This window comes from Amia ocellicauda, chromosome 11 (genome assembly GCF_036373705.1).
Source record: "Amia ocellicauda isolate fAmiCal2 chromosome 11, fAmiCal2.hap1, whole genome shotgun sequence".
Taxonomy (NCBI): domain Eukaryota; kingdom Metazoa; phylum Chordata; class Actinopteri; order Amiiformes; family Amiidae; genus Amia; species Amia ocellicauda.
This window is the reverse complement of record NC_089860.1, coordinates 28,088,681-28,113,676: the sequence shown is the minus strand read 5'-3', so window position 1 is coordinate 28,113,676 and position 24,996 is coordinate 28,088,681. Positions and strand designations below refer to the sequence as shown.

The following is a 24,996-nucleotide window of genomic DNA, read 5'->3' as shown; positions in this document are numbered from 1 at the left end:
CTTACCATTTCTATGCAGATGATACCCAAATCTTCCTGTCTTTTCCCTCCTCTGACCCTCTCATCCCCTCACGCATCTTGTTTACTATCTCACACCACCTCAAGCTCAACCTCTCCAAATCTGATCTAATCTTTTTCCCCCTCTTCCAGACCTTTTACTCACCTCTCCATCTCAATCCCCTTGGAATCTACAAACACTCTCTCCCTCTTCTTCCGCTAAGAACCTAGGAGTCACCCTTGATTCTGCGCTCACGAGGGTGATTCACGCTGACACACACCTGCAGATTCTTCTTGAGCAACATATGCCGAATCCGACCCTTCCTCACCAACTACTCGACTCAGCTGTTTGTCCAGTCCCTGGTCCTCTCCTACCTGGACTACTGCAACTACTACCCGCCCAGTCCAGCTCATCCAGAACTCTGCGGCTTGTCTGGTGTTCTATCTGCTCCGATTCACACACGCTACTCCACTGCCCCGCTCCCTCCACTGGCTACCGATACCGGCACGCATTCAGTTCAATTGCACTGTATTATTGCACATTGTATTGCTCTTATATTTATAAGTCACCCTGGACAAGAGCATCTGCTAAGAAATAAATAATAATAATATTAATAATAATAATAAATAATAATTGAACATATCTGAATTTTGTTAGAGTGGGTAACTGTAATGGACTGCAGTGCTGCTGAATAGATGACAGATCAGTGAGCTGCCCACCTCCCCTGTGCCGGGGCACCCTGTCTCCAGGCTGTGTGAACCACCCTACAACAGGAAGTCACTCTCCTGTCCCCTTGTATCGCTTCCTGTATCCTGACATTGTTGCTGTGACCACAGTACTGACTTCCTCCTCTTTCAATGCCAACATAGCCCTGATACTGGAGAGTCAATACCTTAACTGTTTCCAGAGTGCCACTGATGTACGACTTGGAAGAACAAAACAAAATGCTTATGATTTTTAATAATAATAATAGAAATAATAATAATCACAATATTGTACCTGATAATGTGATTTGTAGATCAAAGCTATACAAAAACGTCCTCGGCACCCCCCTCACTTGTCTTGGCATTGGCGTGAGTTCCAGCCCTGCCAGGACTCAAGGCTGGTATCTGTAAAGAGGTGCCACTGTTCACTATCCTGCTCAGTTGTGTTTCCCTGACAGCTGTACTGATGAAATCTCCCTGCCAGCTAGAGGCCGTAACATAATAATGTATCGGGACATGTAATGAAAGCAAACAAAATGTTGAAGTACTAATAATAACATCAATTTCCCTAGAGGAGGACTGTTTTCACTAACTGGTCTGGGTGTGTTGCTGGTGTGTTTTGGTATTTTACTGAGTCCTCATTTTGTTTTCAGTTCCTACTGACTGTAACCGCTTACACATACCAGCTCACACTGACACCTTTCCCTATCATAATTATATAAACACATGCACACAGGAGTACACGTGTGTGTGTGTTTGGCTGCCTGTAGTCTCTTTATGCAAATGTACATGACTGGAAAGCTCCTAGTAGTAGTTTTACCTTTCTTTATTATTATTTTAATCTTCAATCCAAAACAAGGGAAGTCCTGCTTCCCTGTTTCCCAGGCTATTAATTGTTTTCTAGTGAGAAACAATCATGCATACATTGTATGTTGTCAACAATAGAATAATTGTGTGATGGAAGGCTGATTGTTCTCAGAAGGTAAATCAAGGGATTTCCCAAAACATTACTGGCTACTGTCCAGTGTCGTTGAATCAGTGTTCATGTGGATTTTTCATTGCTTATGTGAAATTATTTAGATTACATTATATATTAATGTATATATGTATATGTATGTATCTGTGTGTATAAAATTAGATCATCTTAATACATTTATAGTGGATCACATTTTCAGGCTATTGTGTTACAAGTGAGTTTAACAGAAGAGGCAAAGTGGGTTATACAAAGGTCATCGATGGGCGCTTTGCATAAAGAAAATAAATAAATACAAAAACACAAAACTTCAAATCAGTCTGGGCATGGGGCACTGCAGTCAGACTGTAGGAGTTGTCTCTGAAACCATGTGAATCGGACATTCTAGGGGCCGTCTGAGTGCCTGACAATTATCGGAATTATTAATCAGCTGTTTATTATGCTTGTGCTGCTGTACACATCCTGCCAGCAGGAACTCGGGCCACCGCTGTCTTGACAGTAAAACAATTGGGCCCGTCTGCTGGCCACGGTGGTCTGGCTCTGGAATTGGCCCTGACCTGCTCTTGCTTCCTGACACGATTATTACTTTAGTTTGGCCTAATTACTTTAAGGATGTGCTCCAACATTTAGAAATAACTTTTAATCAGAGCAGATACCCACCACTTCACCCCCTGCCTGGATGGATCTTCAGTACATGTTAACAACTCAGGAGGTAGTCTGTTAATAGCATTCCAATAGGCCCTGAAGACATACATCATGGATAGCCTCTTCAACATGTTTTTGTCATAGTATTCCTCTCAAGTGCTATTGAGGGTTCAGCGAAGACCTGCAATAAATGGACTTTACATTCAGATCATCAAGTCCAGTTTCTCTCATTAGTTTATGTATTTTCCTTTTTCCCTGTAAACACACTACTGGTCTGAAAAGGTCTTTGTTTGGTCTGTTTGATTTTATTTTTCAGGTTATGCCCTGTGCTGTGCTGATATTTATTTGCCTTTCAAGGAATAGTAAGAACTCCCATTTATTCCCACACAGGGAACCCATGGACAGATTTATCATACTCAGGTCTGCATTAACTAGATGTAACAGATAGAGGGGAGGCTATCACAATAATTAGGCCCATTACAGAGATGGTATTTCCTGTCTCATGGACTGCATGCTTGGTAGTACCCATTACCTTGTTTATGCAGGCTATCCTGCCCTTCTTAAGCAGTGTTTCTCAAATGTGACCGGCCCTGTGGACCACTCAGTCGATGCAAACATTTCCGTGCACCACCCACCCCCTGTTAACAAAATGCATTCACTTATCTCTAAATAACAGTAATACAAATAGTTTTATACTACTGGAACATAAGAGCTTTTGTTTTTAACGCAAGCTATGTGTTATTTAGTTTTTTATGCAGCTATGTGGTTACTTTTTTATAGGGAGCATTTAGATGTTCTTCTACCATTATTCTACCATATAACCCCAAAACCGCCACTGCACTTTCCACATCCTCTCCCATTTGTCATCCGAATGGGACGAATACTGCTGCATTGCGAATAGGGTGTCTGTACAGCAGCTAAGTGTGAACAGGTTATTGCACCCTGTTAGAAATTAAATATTGTTAATGAAAATAATAGAAACAAATATCAGTAAAAATACAAATTAATTTCCTCAATAAAAGGTATAAACATTGTAAGGACCATCCTGGGCCAATGGAGGTCTGAGGAAATGTAAGAGGCTACTTCACTAGCCTGTAACCCATGGCATTCTGGGTACTGATGCTGAATATTTGTTATGGTAAAAGTGTATAAAACAGTAAATCACCAATGCTGGTGGTTGAAAAACTGAATTTATTTAATTACATTTCACAGATGTGATGATCTTCTGCATAAAATTGCAACACATTTTAAAACATACAACCTCACACTTCTCCCCACACACACACACATCCGAATATCTTTGGAGTTTCTCTCAATTATAAGCTTCTGTAACCTAGAATCCAGGTGCTGCAACAAACACTAATTCAATTACCTGGAAACATCTTCAAGTCGTACTACATTCTTTCTAAAATGAAAGTAAAACCAAAAATCTCTTTTTGAGGATTAAGAGAATGTCACGTTTCCCATAAAGATCTGTTTTTTTAAGATAGGTAATTAAGTCACACAACTAAGTGATAAAAGACAAAATATAAATCATAGGGTAAAGTACTAATGAGACAGCTTACATAATGTGCAGATATTAATTGTGCTCTGGTATAATACACAGCAAGTTTAAATTGCTCTGTAAAGAAGCTCTGCCCATTGCCTCCATCAGCCAGGAAGGGTGCAGTCAACAATGGGTTCTTGCAATTGTTTTAAACCTTCCCTTCCCTTCTTTCAAAATTCTTTAAAAAATTCCAACTGCAACTTGGAAATTGGTCTGATTCTTGGAAATGACTTGGGGTCCATCACACTTCTTGCAGTCCAGTTGCTTTTCCTATGCAATAACAGGCTTTGTGTCTTAGATTAAGAAGAAACTCCCCAAAAAGCCATTTTTATTGTGGATACAGTTTGATCATTAGAAAAATCCATGCGACAACAATCTCGCCCTCCCCCCACAAAAGTAAATAATGCCATCTCTTTTTTAAATAGAAGTACAGTTCTATCAGTGCCTGAAGTGGACCATGATTTTATCCCCTAGACTGAAGGAACTTGTCCTACTGATCTTATAAAAACCTACTGTATATTCAGACACCAGCTTGGGGGTCTAAAGGTCATAACTAAGCAAAAGAAGCATACAAAAAATAAAAGGATGTGCCGATGATGCAGGTTAGGTGAACTGCGAACATTTGTTCATGTTCATATTTCAGATAAAGCTCACACTTCCTTCCTAATTGCAACCAACAATTTTATTCACAGTAGTCATATATGAAGTCCCCACCAAGACGCAACAGGTGGTCTTTTCCTGGACGCTGTGCAGGTGATTGTATCTGTGCTGCGATGGGGACTAACACACCGCTTGCCTGCAACATAGTCTAGAGGCAGAGTCCAGTCCAGTTTCAGTGTCTAGCTCTTCTCGGGCCGGTTGCGGTTCAGCACCGCTCTGGGGGTGAATTCCAGGCGCTCCTTGAGGCTGGTGACCTGAGTGAGGTCTCGGCCACTCAGCTCCTCCAACTTTCGGTCCTCTCGCTGCTCCAGGATACCCTTCTCCTCCGGCGCTGGGGGCGGCGTGCCCCGGATTAACCATTCCAGGTTGTACCCCACGGCTCCCACCACCAAAGCTACCGGGAAGGTGATGTACGGCGCATAGGTCCGCATGGCTGTCCACACTATAGGCCACATGGCTCAGAAGGACTGCGAGATTGGGGAAAGCAACAGGAGCGTTAATGCCGTTCTGGTGGGTTAAAACTGTCCTACTGATCCACTGCTTATAACAAATAAGACTCAAGACACTTACTCTCTAATGGTTTTAAGGGATTGAATCTATCTGAAAGAGGAGTTGAATAATTATTGTTTTGGGAGGGGGGGTTAAGAAATGGCAATGCCTGGATGCTGTTCAGTGACAAAATATTTTCACTAAGGCTTTAGAGAACAATAAAATAAATACATAGCTAAATAAACAAACTCAAATAGAAGCAAACTTTCAGTTCCAGCCTTGACCAGAAACCTACGCTTTGAAACCCATATTATCACTAAACTAGTGTTTACTTCCCCCCCAGAAATGAACATATTTGGCAAAGGCACCATCAGGGCAAAGATTAAACAAAAGCATAACAACAAATTAATGGATTAAACATCTGCATTATTTACATTAACAATATATACAAGTGAACTGGATAAACCAAACAAAGATAAGAGGACATTAAATGCACTAAAGCCACCAATATTTAACCACAGTCGCATGTGATGATGTGCAACTTTCCTTACTGGGACAAAAACTGTCTCACTGGTGTTTCTAAATTTAAACTTGTATACTGATGTTCATAGATTGTGCTCTCTCTCTCACACAGCGAGCTTTCGTGACTGCTGTTGCTATTATCATTATTCAATCTCAAAACAGGGTTTGGATGAAAAGACAGGGCCTTCGTGGGACAGCTTTTCACGCAGACTTGTTCAAAGTCCCTTTCCTTTAGTCGGAAGCGGTTGCACGCAATCTCCCACGTCATATGAGTGTTTGCTATGCCAAGTGCATTGTACGTATGCGATCTAATCATCACATTAAGACGAGCCTTATTTCAAGATTTTAAAAGACAGAAATAGGGCATAAACATGTGATTGTATATTTATGTCTACATTTCTAGCTACAGCAGTCAAGGTGATCGTGACACATAAAAACCATTTCCTATATTTTGTACATATGTATCCGTTTTAATTGTAATGCAAACAATTCCTCAAACTATCACTGTTTGTTACTCACCTCTGTGCCCTTACAGGCGGACAATGTAGTTTTATGTGAGAGTCACACTAAACATCCAACATGGCTAATACGCTTCGAGAAGTCTCGGAATGAGTCGTGTAGTTCCGACAAACGCTGACGTCAGGATCGCGATATCTGCAGCCTGCTTGCAAATGAAGAGACTGCGCATGCGCTGAGCAAACTGTTATTGGTCACGTTCGTGTGGCGCAGATTTCCGCAGGTCTGCGCGGTTCCACCAATGAGATCGGTGGAATTCTGCAGATCTGTGCAGAACTGCGGAAATCTGCGCTATAAGTACGCGACCATTGTACTTCCATGTTGGTAGGGGAGTCCGGAGGGCCACGGTGTCTCAATTGTTTAATTAAGCTAGTAATTTCTCAATTAGACACGTAGAACAAAATCTTTTAAACCATCAAGTGAAAATTATCTTATTTTAAGGTGGGTAACCTATGGCTTATTTTGCAGCCTGGAGAGAAATATGTAATTAAGTCAAATAAATTGGCTAATTAAATTAGCCAATTAAATTACCAGCTTGACTGGAACAAAAGCTAGAAGATGCTGCATCACATATTAAATTAAAATTTTATTTGAAACGTATATGTATGCAGCTAATAAGGTACATTAACTTTTATTTTACCTGTCAGTCCATGTTACTTCACATGACTTAACATCCAATCCAAAGCTCCTTCAGTTACTTCTAAACTGTTATGGCTAAACATGATAGTATCTTACAACATTTCAACTGTATATTGCATTATGTTCTCATTTGTTTAACCACACTGCACAATTTAACTTCTTCCTGTATTTTAAAATGTACTTGTAAGGCATTCAACTAAATAGGTAAATAAAATAGTTGATTTGGCCACACCTAATCTTTTTGCTCTCTCTCTCGGATTGGTTTGTTTTGATTTCTAAGGCAAAACTGAAGGCAAAACGCCCCAAGAACAAGCAGGAACTAAAGTCAGCTGCAGTGCAGGCCTGGCAGAGCATCACCAGGGAAGAAACCCAGCATCTGCTGATGTCTATGGGTTCCAGACTTCAGGCAGTCAGTGACTGCAAAGGATTTGCAACCAAGTATTGAAACTCACAATTTAATTCATGATTATGTCAGTTTGTCCAAATACTTTTGAGCCCCTAAAATTGGGGGACCACATTCTACACTTAAAGCACATCTTGATTGTTTCCTTTCAAATCCATTGTGGTGTACAGAGCCAAAATAATGACAATTGTGTCACTGTCCAAATATACAGTAAGCAAACACTGCTCTTAAAAAACAAATTATGGTGCCATCAGTTTTAGGTGTCACCCTGTTTTCAGGTAGAGTACACGTATTACACACATACATACACACGCACATTTACAAGTGTTTAAATGATTATTGAATTAGGTGATACATAGGTCAAATTATCCTACAAGTCTTACATATCTACTCATGAATGACAAGTGCTGAAGGATTTGGTAAGCATTGGGAAGGAAACAACATGACATGATTAACAACAAGAGTCATGGTGTCAAGCATTATGCTTACAAAACTTTATTGCAAAAAAAAAAAAAAAAAAAAAAAAAAAAACATTATATACAAGAGTGGCACATCATATTGTCAGTGGAAACACCATTAAAATGGGCTTCATTCCAGAGTTAATTTCTTCAGCAAGTTAACCTATTGTTAAATAAAGGTTCTATACTGTGATTTAAATGATGAAAACAACTCTCTCTGGTGTATAAAAAAAAAATTGGCATGGTAGAAACCGCACTATATTGCTTGGCAGACTAATTAAACTTACCAGCTGAAAATGCAGCTTGCTACCATTCTGTATTTGACATGTGAATTAACTACCAACGATGTTCACAATTCTGTATTGTTCACACTTTCTTTAGAAAAGGCATTCAAGGAAATACATTTTGAAATACACATATTTTTTTTTTCCTTTCAAGTAAGTGAAAGTTTGATGATCCCATTTTCCTTGTTCCCCATTTAAGGGCAGATGACCAGTCATATGTAAAAGCAAGAATGTCAAATGTATCAACCCTGTTGTCTTTGCATTTTACTGTTAAAAATGAAAAGCATATGAATCATCATTTAAAATCCCTTTCTATTTTAATTAAATGACTATGGTACTTTTGTATTCCTGTTTATACACCAAGTGCAAACAGAATAAATGAAGTATTGTGCTATAGAAAAATCTAAAAATGGATTAGGCCTACATGGTTATTAACATGCTTCATAAACTGTTTATATGGTAGCTCAAGTATTTCCAAAGCTGTCACCCTCTACCTCCCCTCCTTGATTAGAAATGGAGTGGTGAAGCAAGTTTAAAATGTAATGAAAATGTATTTCTCTCTTAATGAGAACTTGGCTTCAATAATGAGATGCAGGTAGTTTGACACAATAGTGCTGGGTCTCTGATATTGCCTTTTCTGGCCTGTTACCAATTTTGTGGCACGTTGTTTTTGTAATAATTCTGAAATAATTTTGCAAGTAATTTGCAACTTTCCAACAGATAAAATCAACCTTTAAATTTGGGGGAAGGGGGGTGGGGGCATCTTTCTCAGAAGCTCTTTTCAGGAATAAAAACTAAAATAATACCTTACTTTATAACCTTTTCTTCAGTGACCCAAAACGTAATTGGAATTGCACTCTTGGAAGTAAGCTAGGTATGGCTTAGTCCTGCTTAAGCATGTGAAAGCTGAGCAGTGAAAACCATTGCAGCAGGCCACAGGTATCGTAGCACCAGGCATGTCTACTAGCGGAAGTGTGGAGATCGACTGTCCTAAAGTTCTACCCATTAGAGGGGCGGTCTTGCCCTCCCTGCCATGATCCAGTCCCAGGGGCAACGTGGGGATGAGAAGAGGAGAAGTTCTCACATGAGCCTCATGATGGTGCTGGACAGGAAGTCTTCATAGTTCATGCGCACGTTCCCCGTCATGCCCGCGTCCTTCTCGCGGAACACCTGGGTCATGCTCTGCAGCTGCGTGCACACCTGGATGAAGCGGTCCAGCTGGATGTTCCCCTGGCTCCCCCTGGTGCCGAATCGAGAGACCAGTGTCTGCGTTAACTGAGGGCTGATGTTGTAGCCCATCTGGCCAAAGGCTGGAGAAAAAACACGCCAAAACAATTATTGTAAAAAGGGAATGACAAATACATACAAAGACGATTCGTCCGAGGAACAAACTAATCAGGACATAAAATGCCGAACTGTGGGTTGCGACACACGACTAGATACATGAACGGCAAATAAAATAAAATATACAATCACCAATATCAATGATAACCCTGCAAAGCAACTGAAACTTCATTTTTTCTATGGGTGCAGACATTTTTCTGCAAGCATGAAACAAACACGCCTCTTTGGAGAGCTCCACTAGCGTGAGTTAAATGTCAGCTTTTAAAATTGTAAGATTTGCATTTCTGAAATCATTAGTTTTAATTTCTTGTATTTTTCACAACTACATAATAAAAATATAAACCTTATATTCTACAAAGTTACACAGCAGTAAACATGTTTTAGAATATATATCTACATGAGTCAAGGTTTCATTTTAAGAAAAGTATTGAGTATTTGAGTACTGTATTTAGTATATCTTTTTTCAAAATTGTTCACAGGCTCACATCCACTGAGAGAGTTTTTGATGATCTTATGTTTAATACACGGTATGTGATATCTATTGTATATTTAGTTTGTGCAATTATTTGATAAAAAAAAGGTTTGTGTAAGTTTGGTTATCTGGTGCCTATAGGTATATATGAACCCAAACATTTTACAATCAACATTAGACTTTGAACCAAAATTCAAGTTTATTTTATTTTTTAATCTAAATAATGCAAGTTGTGAAAGGGGTGGGTTTGTTTCATTATGTGAAACTTATGTACGATCTTAAATACTATATATACATATTTACTTTTACCAGTCAAATTGTGTAATGTACAGGTTCTTGCCAAAGATAAATTTTCAATGCTGTCTGATCACGATTTGGTTGCAGATGTTCTGGAAATTGATACATTGTACACACAGTAGATTCCATGATACCATAGGGGTATTAGTTCTAGTTTATATTTTCATGATAAATAAATAATTTTAAAAACAAAACTATTTGTTACAAGTTTTTTTCTGGCATCTGGTCCTTCACACTAGTATTTTCAAATACCACCTCAGATTGTTAACTAAAGAGAACTGTCAAACTTCAAGGCATGTATTACATATAGTAATTAAATTGGTTTGGCAACTAAAGAATTATATTCAGGAGCTGGATGGCCCCTAAAAATGTTGGCCAATTGTTTGCTCTGACAATAATAATAATAATAATAATAATAATAATATTAATATTATGATTATGTAAATTCCAAAAGAGGAAAAAAACAAGTTACTGCTCAGCTCCTCCTCACTGGCTGTCTCACTCACCCTGGTGCAGCTCACTGGCGCTGATGCTTCCTGAGCGATCGCGGTCAAACTGCTGGAACAGGGCCTTCCACTGCTGCAGAAAACCCCAGAGCGCGGAGAAGCCAAACAGGTCAATCCTCCCCGTCTTGGTCTTGTCAAACATGTCTGAAAGACAAATCACACAGCACCATCAAAACATGCTCTATGCTGCTGCATCTGGGTTACAGTATGGAAACACTACAGTGTTCGCCAAAAGCAGCATAGTGCGTTAAAACCAGAGAGGCATTTTCACCTTCTAATGGGTTTAAGTTCTTGGGAACTTACTTAACATCATCATACAGGTCTCGTCATTGAAGGCTGACCAGTTGGAGTTCACCAGCGCCTGTTTGAGCTCCTTCAGTGTGATGGAGCCACTGTGGTCAGTGTCCACAGTCTGGAACCACTGGAATGCCTCTGGATCCACTCCGGGTGGGATGTTACCTAGGAGTGAGAGAGAGAGAGAGAGAGAAACCAAAGGTAAGAGTAATCATCATACAGCAACAAAATAAAGAAATGTAGAATTCAAGCTGCATATGAACTAATGAAGACGTGTGCAGGAACGCGGTGAGTGAGGATGGCTGAAGAGGGGTTCGTAGAATAATGTTTGGGAGAACATAAATAGGCGATACATACAATGTTTGTTGCAAGTTAAAAAAACCAATGTAACCTATATACTTTAAATCCTGAGCTAACCTGCGGGAGCTTGCTGCCCATATGGTCCGCCTTGTTGTTGACCGTATCCCCCATAGGGTGCGCCAGGTGCCTGCCCTCCAAAGTGTCCCCCTCCCGGTGCCGCTCCTCCATAGGGAGCTCCTGGGGCGGCTCCCCCTCCACCTCCTCCTCCATATTGCCCTCCAGAGCCTGGGGCACCGTATGAGCCATAGGGGGCACCTGGAGCTGGACCCCCAGAATAGTGGCTGCCAGGTGGCGGTGCGGCCCCCCCGTAGGGCATACTGCCCGGGGGAGCAGATCCCCCATATTGACCGCCCTGCTGTGGTGGAGGGGCCGTCCCACCATACTGCCCCCCTGGACCGCCTGGATGCGCACCCCCTCCATACGGACCCCCAGGGGGAGGCTGACCTCCAGGGAAGTAACCCCCTCCTGCCGGTCCTCGATAACTCTGGGCAAAGAGGAAAAAGAGGACGACACTATTACTATAGCAATTATAATTTAACAATCACAACTATCAACAACTTTCCACATTAGCTCGTCTCAGTGGTGTTAATTTAAGTAACTGTACTTTATTCAGTCTATAGTGTGGCTATATTACAAAATGAAATAGCTTCCTCCATAATAAAGGCTTTTAAATTAATAACTCCTCTATTGTTACCACTACATTTCATGAAGAGGAATGGTTAAAAGTCAGTTAAACTGAAATTCTGCTACAGCACAAGCCCGATATAAGTAACTGAAATCTGACATGACAGTGACAGACATGTCCAAAATGTTCAAGTCAAACAATCTGATGTGCTTTTGTTAATTAACCAACTACAGACACAAAGAGAACACAGTAAACATCCTGATCTGCATATAATTGTAAGATGTAAAGCCGTGCCGTCATGGCCTGCCTGAGCTGGATGCTGAACAGAAGTAATGTCATGAAGTGCCTCCCTGTCTATGGCGATGCATTGTCTTACAGGCAACAGACACACATTCCCGCAGAAAACCACAGCTGAAATCCGCTCGGAATTGCAGCAATAAATTATGCGATTCAAACCCCTTCTAAATACATGACGTTGATATTACTGTAAAACAAGAAAAAAACGAACAGAAATATTGTCCAAATCAAACATTTTTAACAAAATATTTCTCAACCCGGAAGCTCAGCTCCTACCTGGCCGTAATGAAAACTCATTTCGGGAAAAATGTCATCAGTGACGCATTCTCCCTATTTATACTGACCCGCCTCTTCTAAGCGGGTTGGAGGAAATAAGTGTCCGTCAAATCACGGCGTCCAACCACCGTGCGGCGTCCGGGTTGGAAGAGAAGAGTCGTCCTGCGATTGGGTGGAAGGATTCGGATTGCACCGCGGGGAGTGATGGGAGTTACTACATGGTCAAAATATAAGCAACATCCGGGTTTTCATTGAATGAATAGACGGTTGTATTCGAAACCGCATTCAGTCCGTATTGCACGTATTACACAGCAACATTGCAACATTACTGAGATATTGGCATGTAGTATGTAGAAACAGCCGGAATGTACTATATATTCTCCCACACCAGGCCCTAGCGATCATAAGATTAAGTAGAGGACTCTGTCACTGTTTCCTTGTTTTGTTAGGTGCTGTGCAATCGAAACGGGTTTACCAGATTGCATTGCTACCCCATTTTATGAATAGTTAAAGGTGTGTCTCATTCACCACCTGAAATACCTACTTAAACATTATTTATATCTATCTTTCTATCTATCTATCAATATACAGCTCTGGAAAAAAATAAGAGACCACTTAACATTGATTTCTGAACTTGGAGAGGTCTCTTAATTTTCTAAGGGTTACTGTTAGTAGGTTTGTGTCAGTTGCTATGATTTTTTAATTTAATTTAAAAATTTTTTTGGGGGTATATTTTGCTCGTTTAACATCCCAGTTCTTGTTTATAGCAGTGCATAGAAAACACACACAGACCTCGGAATCTACTGTTCTTCTAACTGACACACCCAGAGATGTACCTTTTCTGCCTTATCAATTTAGTGTTGCTCAAACTAATCTATCTATTAGCGTAAATAAATGTGTGCTATTCTGCAAGATGGGACATGCCAGCTTTATTAATTTGATAAAAAAAAGCTAAATACAAGTAGATAAAAAAACAGTTGTGAAATTATAATGTTCATATAACAGCAATTCATAAATGTTGATCTATACATAAACAGGTATCAATAAGAGAAACACAGTATGCATGAACATCATTCCACAGCCCCCCCTTTTTCAATGAGTTGCCTTGCATAAAAAGCAAATGCATAATAATTTAATAATAATACAATATAAAACAAGTGCAAGACAAGAATGTGTCTAAAAACAAATTGTAATAAATGCTTCAATAGTACTGCAGTACTATACAAAAAAAATACGAAAGTAACAAAAGTAACAATAGACATTACAAAAGTGGTGTCATCTCAAAACAATTAAAACATAAATAAAAGTATAATGGACTAATTTATACATGTACACATGTATACAAATAGGGAAAGGACAGGGAAAAGCAAGAAGAATGACTTTTCCATACAGACGAAAGACAAGACAGCAGAAATCAGATGAAACTTTAGTACCTAGGAGCATTAATATTTTACTTCCAAGATAATCTGTCTGTAACTTCTAAAGGACCTGGTTCCCCTCTTGAGGTACAATACCCTGTTCTGTTTCCTGAGCTGTGATGACTGAGGGAAGATCTTACTGTTACAGCACAGGGATGCTAATGATACATTTAAGCACACATCTCCCAGTCAACAACATTTGAATATAAAATGAAATACAATTAAATATAAAATAAACTAAAAATATAGAGAAAAAGAACAGGTGATTGAGGTTTCAAACTGTATTTTGAGAGAGTAGTACATACTATTTAAATGTAATTATTACCTTAAAAAATAGTGCAAAATAAGCTAAATTACATTTTTGGTAAGTTTCTTGATTCTTAATCCTAAGGAATTCCTAGGTTCCTTGCTATCGACATAAAATAGTGGTAGAGCATTGGACATTTCTTCATTTTTGAAAGTGCAAAATATACAATATATATTCTTAAAAGAGTCTTCCATGTCAGTTTCCCAACAATAAATGTGCTGAATATGCTGTACATCATTCTTGTCTTCACAACAACACGGCCCAACAAAATGTATGAGGAAAAAGAAGCAAAATATGTTTTGCTGAAATATCTCCTGCATTGTTCCTCATTTACCTGAAATAAAGATGTCACCTGCTAGCATTTTAAACCCGCTTACAACTGGCATGGGTGCAGTGGATTTATTTATTTGTATTATTTTATATTCATAAAGAAGTCTGTAGTTTTTTTAAATAAAATCCTATTAAGAATTTGTGAGTACTATACAATAGGATTCTGAACTTGTATAATCACTTATAAATTATTTACTAATTTCTCATCACCCAACACTGGGTATACCCTATGATGTCACTGTTTCCTAGCAAAGGCCAATGTTACCTGTACTTGCTTCCTAATTACTTGTCCATTAGCTAATATCCTTAATCCCATTTAATTCCTGAAAGACAGGCACTGGATAGTTGGACAGATAAATAAAGATTGTTTCATATTTACAAAATTATGTTTTTGTATATAATAATTTATAGTTAATTTATTTAACTGAACTGATTAAGCCATCTATTGACACATTTCAGTTGGTGTTAACTTGGAAGGTACTTTGTTGTATTTTGTATCTTCTTCCTCTTGTTCTGTTCTAATATACAGTAACCTTGCCTTTGCTGGGTGAGAAACAAAACTGCTTTCTACGCCAGGTGCGTACCTCAAATGCACTGCTTAAATTCCTGATCAAAGTGTAACTTCCCGTTTAAAATGCTAGCTCAGTGAAAGTCTGGTTGGAGTTTTCACAATTTTTATATCACTGTGGTGCTGTTAGTGGCTGCAGCCTCCTCTGCCTTCAGGTTGCAATTGTTCTGCACCCCAGGGTTTGTGGCTGTGGGGTCCAGCCTGCTCTGTTTTCTGTTGGTGCTGATGAAAGTGAGGGACTCAGCAATCCTCTTCCTCTCCATCTCATTACGGATGATCATGGTCTTCTGGCAGCGTTTGCCAATGAGGTAGATCATCTCGCAGATGCACATGAAGATGCAGATAGCTGAGGTGACCACCATAAACAGGGTGAAAATCTTCTTCTCTGTGGGCCGGGAAATGAAGCAGTCCACTGTGTTGGGACAGGGTGACAGGTTGCACTTGGAGAGCAGAGGCATGTCATAGCCCTCATAGATGTAGTAGAGGATGTAGAGAAAGGCCGCGTCAAAGCTGGCTTTGAATATCAAACTTAAGAGGTAAGTCCACCACAGCCCACCCCGCTTCTTCCCCGGGTTGGAGTAGAGGTGGGAGCCCTGGTTTCTGGCCGCATGCTTCTTGTCCTTCTCCTCACGGTACTTGACATGGGCCACCACCATCAGCGAGGGGCAGGTGATGAAAATGAGTTGCAGGGCCCACAGGCGGACGTGGGAGATGGGGAAGATGCTGTCATAGCAGACGTTGGTGCAGCCCGGCTGGCGGGTGTTGCACTCAAAGTCTTTGCTCTCGTCGCCCCAAACGCGCTGTGCTGCTACCACGAACACCAGCAGCCGGAACACGAACACCATGGAGAGCCAGACACGACCGAACGCTGTGGAGTACTGGTTGACTCCGCTCAGCAGCCCCTCCAGTGAGGACCAGTTCATCACTGTGACTTTTCCTGGTTAAACCCCCGTACCTGTTAAATAAATAGCATTGTTACTTTTTCCTGCAACTCATGAGAGTCGCCCCTCCTCCCCCATCCAGCACTATCCTGTTTGATTTAATGAAAGAGAAGACCTTATATCATCTGGAGTAGTCTACATTCTCAGATAAACATGATCCTAGGCAGGGGATAAGAGAAATAGTGAGAAATAGTATTAGCACTGTTCAAATCAAATTAGATAACTGCAGATAAAATCCTTATTGTGTGAAAATACAGGCCTATATTCAGTATCGTAGAGCATGTCAATGAGACAGAACTGCAGCTCATTTTCTATAGAATGTAAAATGATCTCTTCATGTTTAAAAAGGAAAACAAAGGCTTTGTACAGTTGTATAACTGATCTTATTCATTGTATTAATTAGCGTTAGAATAATAGGTGTAGAGGATACATAAGAAAATGCCTGTGAATATGCCTGTGAAAATGCCTCTCTTTGCTTTTAATTAATCAGTGACAAAATAAATTACAAATCATGTTTTTTTTTTTTTAATATGTAACTTTAGATATGTAGTCAGGACCTTAGCCAGCCACAATAGTTTTACATGACTCGGTAGGTATACTAATGTAGATATTTCTGAATAACAGAATGTTTTTAGAGGAATTAAATTTTTGGAGAGGAAGTCATTGAGTAGAGGAAGAGGAATCGGCACAGCTTGGATGTTTAATAATTTAATGATGATATTTACATGAAAAAAAAAAAAATGTATGTTAAGGCTGCAAGGAGCTTCATTGTGTGAGGATAGTCTGTTCTTCAGTAAGGGTAGATATCTGCCCATGTAGCAGGTAAGAGCAAAGAAGACCTGGCTACATTTGTACCATCAGCTTGTCTTACTAAGGTGAATGATATAGGTACACTGTGTTACTTTACATTCTTAAAACTCCCCCTTATAAGATTGGTTTTGGTACTGAAAAGCTTTTACAATCCCAGGCTCAGTATATAACATGATAAAGGAGAGACTGAGTCATCATCTCCTTTCCAGGTTATACTTTTGTTCTCTCCTGGACATTCCTGACAAGTCAATTCCCACAGTTCTCTACCTTTGAACACAAGTTTCCCCGGAGCAGGTTCATTCTGGACAGCATTTTTGCATACGCATTTGAAAGAATTTGAAAAATGTGCAGTAAAAATAAAAGTAAAACCATATAGCTATTGGTCAACCGCAATACTTAAAAAAATAACATTTCTATACATTAAATGGCATTTTATACAAGTTTTATTGTCCTTGTTTTATATCTGTTGTGTTGCTTTTTCCAAAGTTAAGTAAAGTATTTAAAAGTTTATCTGGAATCTGGCTTTTTTATGCAGTGTGAACATGAGACACATTCAGAGAAGAACATTGTAGATTTCAAATGATTTTTAAAGAACACTCCGTCCTTCTCTTTTCCATAATCTCCGGTCTAGATACCGTGACAACCTATCATAGTCAGTTTTAACTTGCAGGACAGAGGAAACTAGCAGTGTCGAGCTATTTAAAAATGACTCATCAATGGCCCCTTTTCATCTTCTTATAGAACACCCTTTTACTAATTAAGGCAACATTTATGAGCCTACTATCAAAGAAACATATGTGTAAAAATAGTTTCTTACCTTAGTAAATATGAGAAAAAAATATGAGAGAGAAAATCAGCTGCTGCAGTCTTCAACCAGAACACTTCCTGCTCAGACACAATGCTGACAAACGAGACAGGAGGCCTACATGCCCCTATGGGCGGTCCCTTGGAAAAACACTGTGTACATAACAGCCCCAGGTGCATTCTGTTGTGGTTGAATTTTCATTGGCCTTGCAAACCATATCTCGAGGCACACTTTACATATGTGACTTCAGAGGAATGCTTCCGCAGTGAGGGATGGAACAAGACAAGAGCTAGCTTATCTATAACTCATATCTCTAGCTCACCCAGACAACTGCCCCAATTTCTGTGTTTGACTATTTATTCTCTTATTGTCTATCTTTCTTTCACTCTTTCTTTATTACAAATTATGTTTTCCAAGACTCCCCTTCAAATCAGAAAACAATGCAGTGTAAAAACATCAGTAATTGGGAATAGAAGGAACATGTATATGTGGAAAAAAAACTGTGGGAAAACTCTTTGGTGTTCTTATGAAGCAGATACAAGACATGAAGTGCACTAATCTATCACTGTAAACACAAAGTAATTCAGAGTTCTCATGGGTTTTCCCAGGGCATTGTTAAGACAGATCTCTTCACCAGTGTTTTGTGTTATGTTTCCGATGCGGGAGAACATGCTGGAGGCGATCAAACTAACTCTGCCACACCTCAGAACGCCAAACTCAAAGAACCAGCAGGACAGTTTTCATGATGTCTCAATAGTAAATACACAGTGCATGTTCACATTAAAAGGCTTAGGCCTGCCTTTTGAATTGAGTCCAGGTATTGAGGGTGAAGAGGAGAAGACAAATGTCCAGCTCGGTACATTCATTCAAGTGTTGTCATTTGTGTTAGAAATAAGCCATTACTCTCTATCGTTTTGTTTCTGTATGTTGATTTCTGTGTGCTAAAGGGCTTAAGAGGGGGGTTTACTTTGCTTATGAAAATACAAATTGAGTTCCAAAATGACCAACCTTTTCATAACATGCTACTTTATTTTACATTAAAGTACATTCTATGACATTTGTCACTCAAAGAGTACTGCGTTTCTCGAATCCAAAGCACAAGACAAATAGAAACTCTTTATCATACAAACTGTGCAAAGAGAAACAGAAACTATAACACTGTGACTTATCTTGAACACACAGAGGAACAGCTAAAAGCGGGAAATGTGTTGAGCAATGGGTCCAAAAATAAATAAATAAATAAATATAATAAAGGTGGAGTGTTCCCCAGTTTGCTTCTGCCATGTTTATGTGGTGTTTTCGGGAAGCAGTGATTACAGTACATTCTCCATACTGATGCTCAGCCACCCACGTACACTACTGTTCAAAAGTTTGGGATCACTTAGAAACTTTCTTGTGTTCCATGAAAACATACATGAAATGAGTTTGAATAGGAAATATAGCAAAATGAATAGGAAATATAGTCATTGACAAGGTTAGAAATAATGATTTTTAATTGAAATAATAATTTTGTCCTTCAAACTTTGCTTGCGTCAAAGAATCCTCCATTTGCAGCAATTACAGCCTTGCACACCTTTGGCATTCTAGCTGTCAATTTGTTGAGGTAATCTGAAGAGATGTCACCTCATGCTTCCTGAAGCACCTCCCACAAGTTGGATTGGCTTGATGGGCACTTCTTACGTACCATACGGTCAAGCTGCTCCCACAACAGCTCAATAGGGTTGAGATCCGGTGACTGTGCTGGTCACTCCATTACAGACAGAATACCATCTGACTGCTTCTTCCCTAAATAGTTCTTGCATAGTTTGAGCTGTGCTTTGGGTCATTGTCCTGTTGTAGGAGGAAATTGGCTCCAATCAAGCGCCGTCCACAGGGTATGGCATGGTGATGCAAAATAGAGTGATAGCCTTCCTTCTTCAAGATCCTTTTTACCCTGTACAAATCTCCCACTTTACCACCACCAAAGCACCCCCAGACCATCACATTGCCTCCACCATGCTTGACAGATGGCATCAAGCACTCCTCCAGCATTTTTTCATCTGCTCTGCGTCTCACGAATGTTCATCTTTGTGATCCAAACACCTCAAACTTAGATTCGTCTATCCATAACATTTTTTTCCAATCTCCCACTCCTCTTTCTATTCTGGTTAGAGCCAGTCTGCGCTGTTCTGTGAAGGGAGTAGTACAGAACGTTGTATGAGATCTTCAGTTTCTTGGCAATTTCTCGCATGGAATAGACTTCATTTCTCAAACAAGAACAGAGTGATGAGTTTCAGAAGAAAGTTCTTTGTTTCTGGCCATTTTGAGCCTGTAATCGAACACACAATTGCTGATGCTCCAGATACTCAACTAGTCTAAAGAAGGCCAGTTTTATTGCTTCTCTAATCAGCACAACAGTTTTCAGCTGTGCTAACATAATTGCAAAAGGGTTTTCTAATGATCAATTAGCCTTTTAAAATGATAAACTTGGATTAGCAAACACAACATGCCATTGGAACACAGGACTGATGGTTGCTGATAATGGGCCTCTGTACGCCTATGTAGATATTCCATTACAAATCAGCCGTTTCCAGCTACAGTAGTCATTTACAACATTAACAATGTCTACACTGTATTTCTGATCAATTTTATGTTATTTTAATGTACAAAAAATGTGCTTTTCTTTCGAAAACAAAGACATTTCTAAGTGACCCCAAACTTTTGATCGGTAGCATATGTGCAGAACAATGTGCAGCAAGCATTCCAGACTGCAGTCATGAGATCAGAAGACACAACAGCACTGCGATTCACAATTCACACCTGCCCCAGCCCGTCTGCAGGTTTAGTGTTGAATAAGCACCGCAGGCACACCTAGGCTTTGTAACCCGAGCTTGAACTGGTCAGCTCTCTCCCACTGTCAAGCGTTCTGCACCTGGTTTGGGTTTCTCTGTGTGTGTGTGTGTGTGTGTGTGTGTGTGTGTGTGTGTGTGTGTACATTTGTCTACCTATCCAAGTGGGGACCTAGGCGTCGTAACACACACACGAAGTGGGGACTTGGAAACCAAGTGGGGACCTTTTCCAGGTCCCCACTTGGCAAAGCCTTTAAATCATGTTAGAATGGTGCCTAGACCCCCCCAGTGAAGTTTTTTGAAAATGACAAAGTGGGGACCTGGGGGGTCCCCAGGTGTGTGACTTTTTTCTCAGTGCTGAGTGCTTTTTCTCAGTTCTTCCCTGTAGGCTGGTGATGGTATTTCGGTCAATTACACACACACAAACCTAACACACTCATTCATCCAGAGCACATTTAAAAACACTATAGTTACTGTAATATTTCAGATTACATGGTATTTATGATAAAATATGTATACAATAATCTAAATTTAAAAAATCTACAGTAAATCTAAAATAAATACATCTGAATTGATCAAATAGTATATGATTCTCCAATATGCTTTTAAAAACATGATATGCTTAAAATGTAATTAGTGTGATTGTGTGTGTCATCCTGGGATATACAAGTGGGGACTCGTGCCGCTCTCTGCTATCTTAGTGGGGACTTCATCCGACTCCCTGGAGAACTGACACACAAACAGGGGTCAGATCTCATTCTACTATTGCGTGTTAATATTTCTCATATAAAAAGTGTTCCCTTATTCCCTGGGCTAATTTTGGTTTACACACAGAGGTGTGTGATGTCATTGTGTACTATTCAAGTGGGGAATTGTGTCGCTCTGTGCTATCGCAGTGGGGACTCCACTGTAAGGGCTGGTATTAGAAGATGTTATGAGGCCTGTGAGGATGTGGATGATACAATAAGATGATCTTTAACTTGTTTTTGTTTTGTTTTTTTGATATATATATATTTATATATATATATATATTTATATATATATATTTACAATATAGTTCCACACACACCCTGGTGTGTCAGTGTCGTTCTGACCCATTTAAGTGGGGACTATGAGACATATAAACAAAAAGGGGTGATGAGAATACTTCCATATTTAATTTAAAAATACATTTGTATTAATTCTGCTTCTGATGTGTTGTCTTGCGTTGTACTTACACACACACACACACACCAGTGACGGTGTGTGAGTGATGGTCTGTGCTATCCAAGAGGGGACTTGTGTCATTGGTTACTATCCAACTGGGGGCTCTGTGTTGTAAATTTTAGTTTCTCCACAGGGAATTAAGGACACGATAAGTTGTGCACCAATGATTACATATAATACAGTAACAAACCGAAAAATATAGAATTATACATTTAATTTAGTAGTTGGCAGTAAAACTACTGACTTATAACTCCAGTTATAATCCTATTATGATTTTAGTGTGTTTTCAGTATTCCAGGCCTGTCATTCCATGGAAATCAGCTGCCATTCCACTTTTATTTTTTATATTAGTTTATTTTAAAGAAAGTGTATTCAGGATTTTAGAATCCCAGGCTGGGAATCAATCAAAACTTTGACCCACCCGCTAATAGAAAACTAGACAACTGTACTCAGTTGCGGCTTCATTTTTAGATGCCACTTTCTTCTAATCATAAATATAAGCACTATAAGGTACAGGTTTGTAATTTGCTATTAGCGGGTGGGTCAAACTTTTGATTTAATCCGGCCCAGAGTCTAGGATTTGGAGATATAGGCAGTCAAACCTATGTGTGCTGTTTTCAGTGCATTTTCAAATACGAAACATGCACTGTTGGTAACTTCCCAGCGTTTCACTAGAGCCTTTAATACAGATGTCAATCCCACGACCTATTTAAAGACCTCAATGGGTCAGAATGATTTATTTACCAATACTACATACATACATATATACATACATATATGCATGTATAGAGGACAAGTCAGACCCTATTCAGTGCGGCTTTAGCCCCCCTATATTTTATAAGAATGTTTAAATCCATCAATAAGCAGATGAACTAACTCGCAGGCTTTAGGACCACAGGGTTGTTGGGCACTTAGACAAACCGCCAATCCCCCCCATCAATACAAGCATTGGTATGATGATCATCTGGCCAGTGTGACATCACAGTGGTTCCAGAGTTCTAAACCACCTTCTTTATTCCAAGCATTCCACTGCTGTGCTTACCTGAGAGAGAACGGACGTGTTTTGACTTTGTGCAAACATTGTTAGACAATCCACTATCCTCTACTTAGCGAAAGCCTTTCTATATTGTTATCGATTCTCTGAGTATCTGTTCTGATAAGGAGTGAGAGACAGACAGAGAGAGAGACAGACAGAGAGAGAGAGAGACGGAGGCCCGGTGGGGTGCCAACGGGCCTTAGACTCCCCCGGATACAGAGATTCCAGTGAAGATGGGGTTTAGGTCATTCCTGCCCTACGCATTACCTGGACTGCTGGCGGTCATAGGCTGGTGTTGGTGGCTGTCACGGAAGAACCAACCCGACGACAGCCACGTCTCAGCCGACGCCAGCCACGTCTCTGCCGACGTCAACCACGTCGATGCCGACCTCTGGCACATCGATGCTGACGCCTGCCACGTTGAAGCCGACACCAGCCACGTCAAAGCCGACCTCTGGGACATCGATGCTGACCCCAGCCACGTCGAAGCCGACCTCTGGGACATCGATGCTGACCCCTGCCATGTTGATGCCGACGCCTGCCACGCCTGTACATGTACGCCTATGTAGATATTCCATTACAAATCAGCCGTTTCCAGCTACAGTAGTCATTTACAACATTAACAATGTCTACACTGTATTTCTGATCAATTTGATGTTATTTTAATGTACAAAAAATGTGCTTTTCTTTCGAAAACAAAGACATTTCTAAGTGACCCCAAACTTTTGATCGGTAGCATATGTGCAGAACAATGTGCAGCAAGCATTCCAGACTGCAGTCATGAGATCAGAAGACACAACAGCACTGCGATTCACAATTCACACCTGCCCCAGCCCGTCTGCAGGTTTAGTGTTGAATAAGCACCGCAGGCACACCTAGGCTTTGTAACCCGAGCTTGAACTGGTCAGCTCTCTCCCACTGTCAAGCATTCTACACCTGGTTTGGGTTTCTCTGTGTGTGTGTGTGTGTGTGTGTGTGTGTGTGTGTGTACATTTGTCTACCTATCCAAGTGGGGACCTAGGCGTCGTAACACACACACGAAGTGGGGACTTGGAAACCAAGTGGGGACCTTTTCCAGGTCCCCACTTGGCAAAGCCTTTAAATCATGTTAGAATGGTGCCTAGACCCCCCCAGTGAAGTTTTTTGAAAATGACAAAGTGGGGACCTGGGGGGTCCCCAGGTGTGTGACTTTTTTCTCAGTGCTGAGTGCTTTTTCTCAGTTCTTCCCTGTAGGCTGGTGATGGTATTTCGGTCAATTACACACACACAAACCTAACACACTCATTCATCCAGAGCACATTTAAAAACACTATAGTTACTGTAATATTTCAGATTACATGGTATTTATGATAAAATATGTATACAATAATCTAAATTTAAAAAATCTACAGTAAATCTAAAATAAATACATCTGAATTGATCAAATAGTATATGATTCTCCAATATGCTTTTAAAAACATGATATGCTTAAAATGTAATTAGTGTGATTGTGTGTGTCATCCTGGGATATACAAGTGGGGACTCGTGCCGCTCTCTGCTATCTTAGTGGGGACTTCATCCGACTCCCTGGAGAACTGACACACAAACAGGGGTCAGATCTCATTCTACTATTGCGTGTTAATATTTCTCATATAAAAAGTGTTCCCTTATTCCCTGGGCTAATTTTGGTTTACACACAGAGGTGTGTGATGTCATTGTGTACTATTCAAGTGGGGAATTGTGTCGCTCTGTGCTATCGCAGTGGGGACTCCACTGTAAGGGCTGGTATTAGAAGATGTTATGAGGCCTGTGAGGATGTGGATGATACAATAAGATGATCTTTAACTTGTTTTTGTTTTGTTTTTTTGATATATATATATTTATATATATATATATATTTATATATATATATTTACAATATAGTTCCACACACACCCTGGTGTGTCAGTGTCGTTCTGACCCATTTAAGTGGGGACTATGAGACATATAAACAAAAAGGGGTGATGAGAATACTTCCATATTTAATTTAAAAATACATTTGTATTAATTCTGCTTCTGATGTGTTGTCTTGCGTTGTACTTACACACACACACACACACCAGTGACGGTGTGTGAGTGATGGTCTGTGCTATCCAAGAGGGGACTTGTGTCATTGGTTACTATCCAACTGGGGGCTCTGTGTTGTAAATTTTAGTTTCTCCACAGGGAATTAAGGACACGATAAGTTGTGCACCAATGATTACATATAATACAGTAACAAACCGAAAAATATAGAATTATACATTTAATTTAGTAGTTGGCAGTAAAACTACTGACTTATAACTCCAGTTATAATCCTATTATGATTTTAGTGTGTTTTCAGTATTCCAGGCCTGTCATTCCATGGAAATCAGCTGCCATTCCACTTTTATTTTTTATATTAGTTTATTTTAAAGAAAGTGTATTCAGGATTTTAGAATCC

The 24,996-nt window shown here is 39.9% G+C and overlaps 3 protein-coding genes across 3 annotated transcripts; all 3 read right to left on the bottom strand.

Moving 5' to 3' along the window:
• Window positions 1–3,490: 3,490 nt before the first annotated feature.
• smim12 (small integral membrane protein 12) lies at window positions 3,491–6,196 on the bottom strand. Its single transcript, XM_066717250.1, has 2 exons — window positions 6,056–6,196; window positions 3,491–4,992 (listed from the first exon to the last, which is right to left on the bottom strand). The coding sequence occupies exon 2, from the start codon at window positions 4,978–4,980 to the stop codon at window positions 4,705–4,707; it is 276 nt and encodes a 91-aa protein (XP_066573347.1). The 5' UTR covers window positions 4,981–4,992; window positions 6,056–6,196; the 3' UTR covers window positions 3,491–4,704.
• Window positions 6,197–7,130: 934 nt separating this feature from the next.
• Window positions 7,131–12,374, bottom strand: pef1 (penta-EF-hand domain containing 1). Its single transcript, XM_066717249.1, has 5 exons — window positions 12,308–12,374; window positions 11,167–11,593; window positions 10,759–10,914; window positions 10,456–10,599; window positions 7,131–9,146 (listed from the first exon to the last, which is right to left on the bottom strand). Exons 1-5 carry the CDS (start codon window positions 12,326–12,328, stop codon window positions 8,917–8,919), a joined length of 978 nt encoding a protein of 325 aa, XP_066573346.1. The 5' UTR covers window positions 12,329–12,374; the 3' UTR covers window positions 7,131–8,916.
• Window positions 12,375–13,211: 837 nt separating this feature from the next.
• gjb9b (gap junction protein beta 9b) lies at window positions 13,212–17,580 on the bottom strand. Its single transcript, XM_066717248.1, has 2 exons — window positions 17,499–17,580; window positions 13,212–15,885 (listed from the first exon to the last, which is right to left on the bottom strand). Exon 2 carries the CDS (start codon window positions 15,851–15,853, stop codon window positions 15,038–15,040), a length of 816 nt encoding a protein of 271 aa, XP_066573345.1. The 5' UTR covers window positions 15,854–15,885; window positions 17,499–17,580; the 3' UTR covers window positions 13,212–15,037.
• Window positions 17,581–24,996: the final 7,416 nt, after the last annotated feature.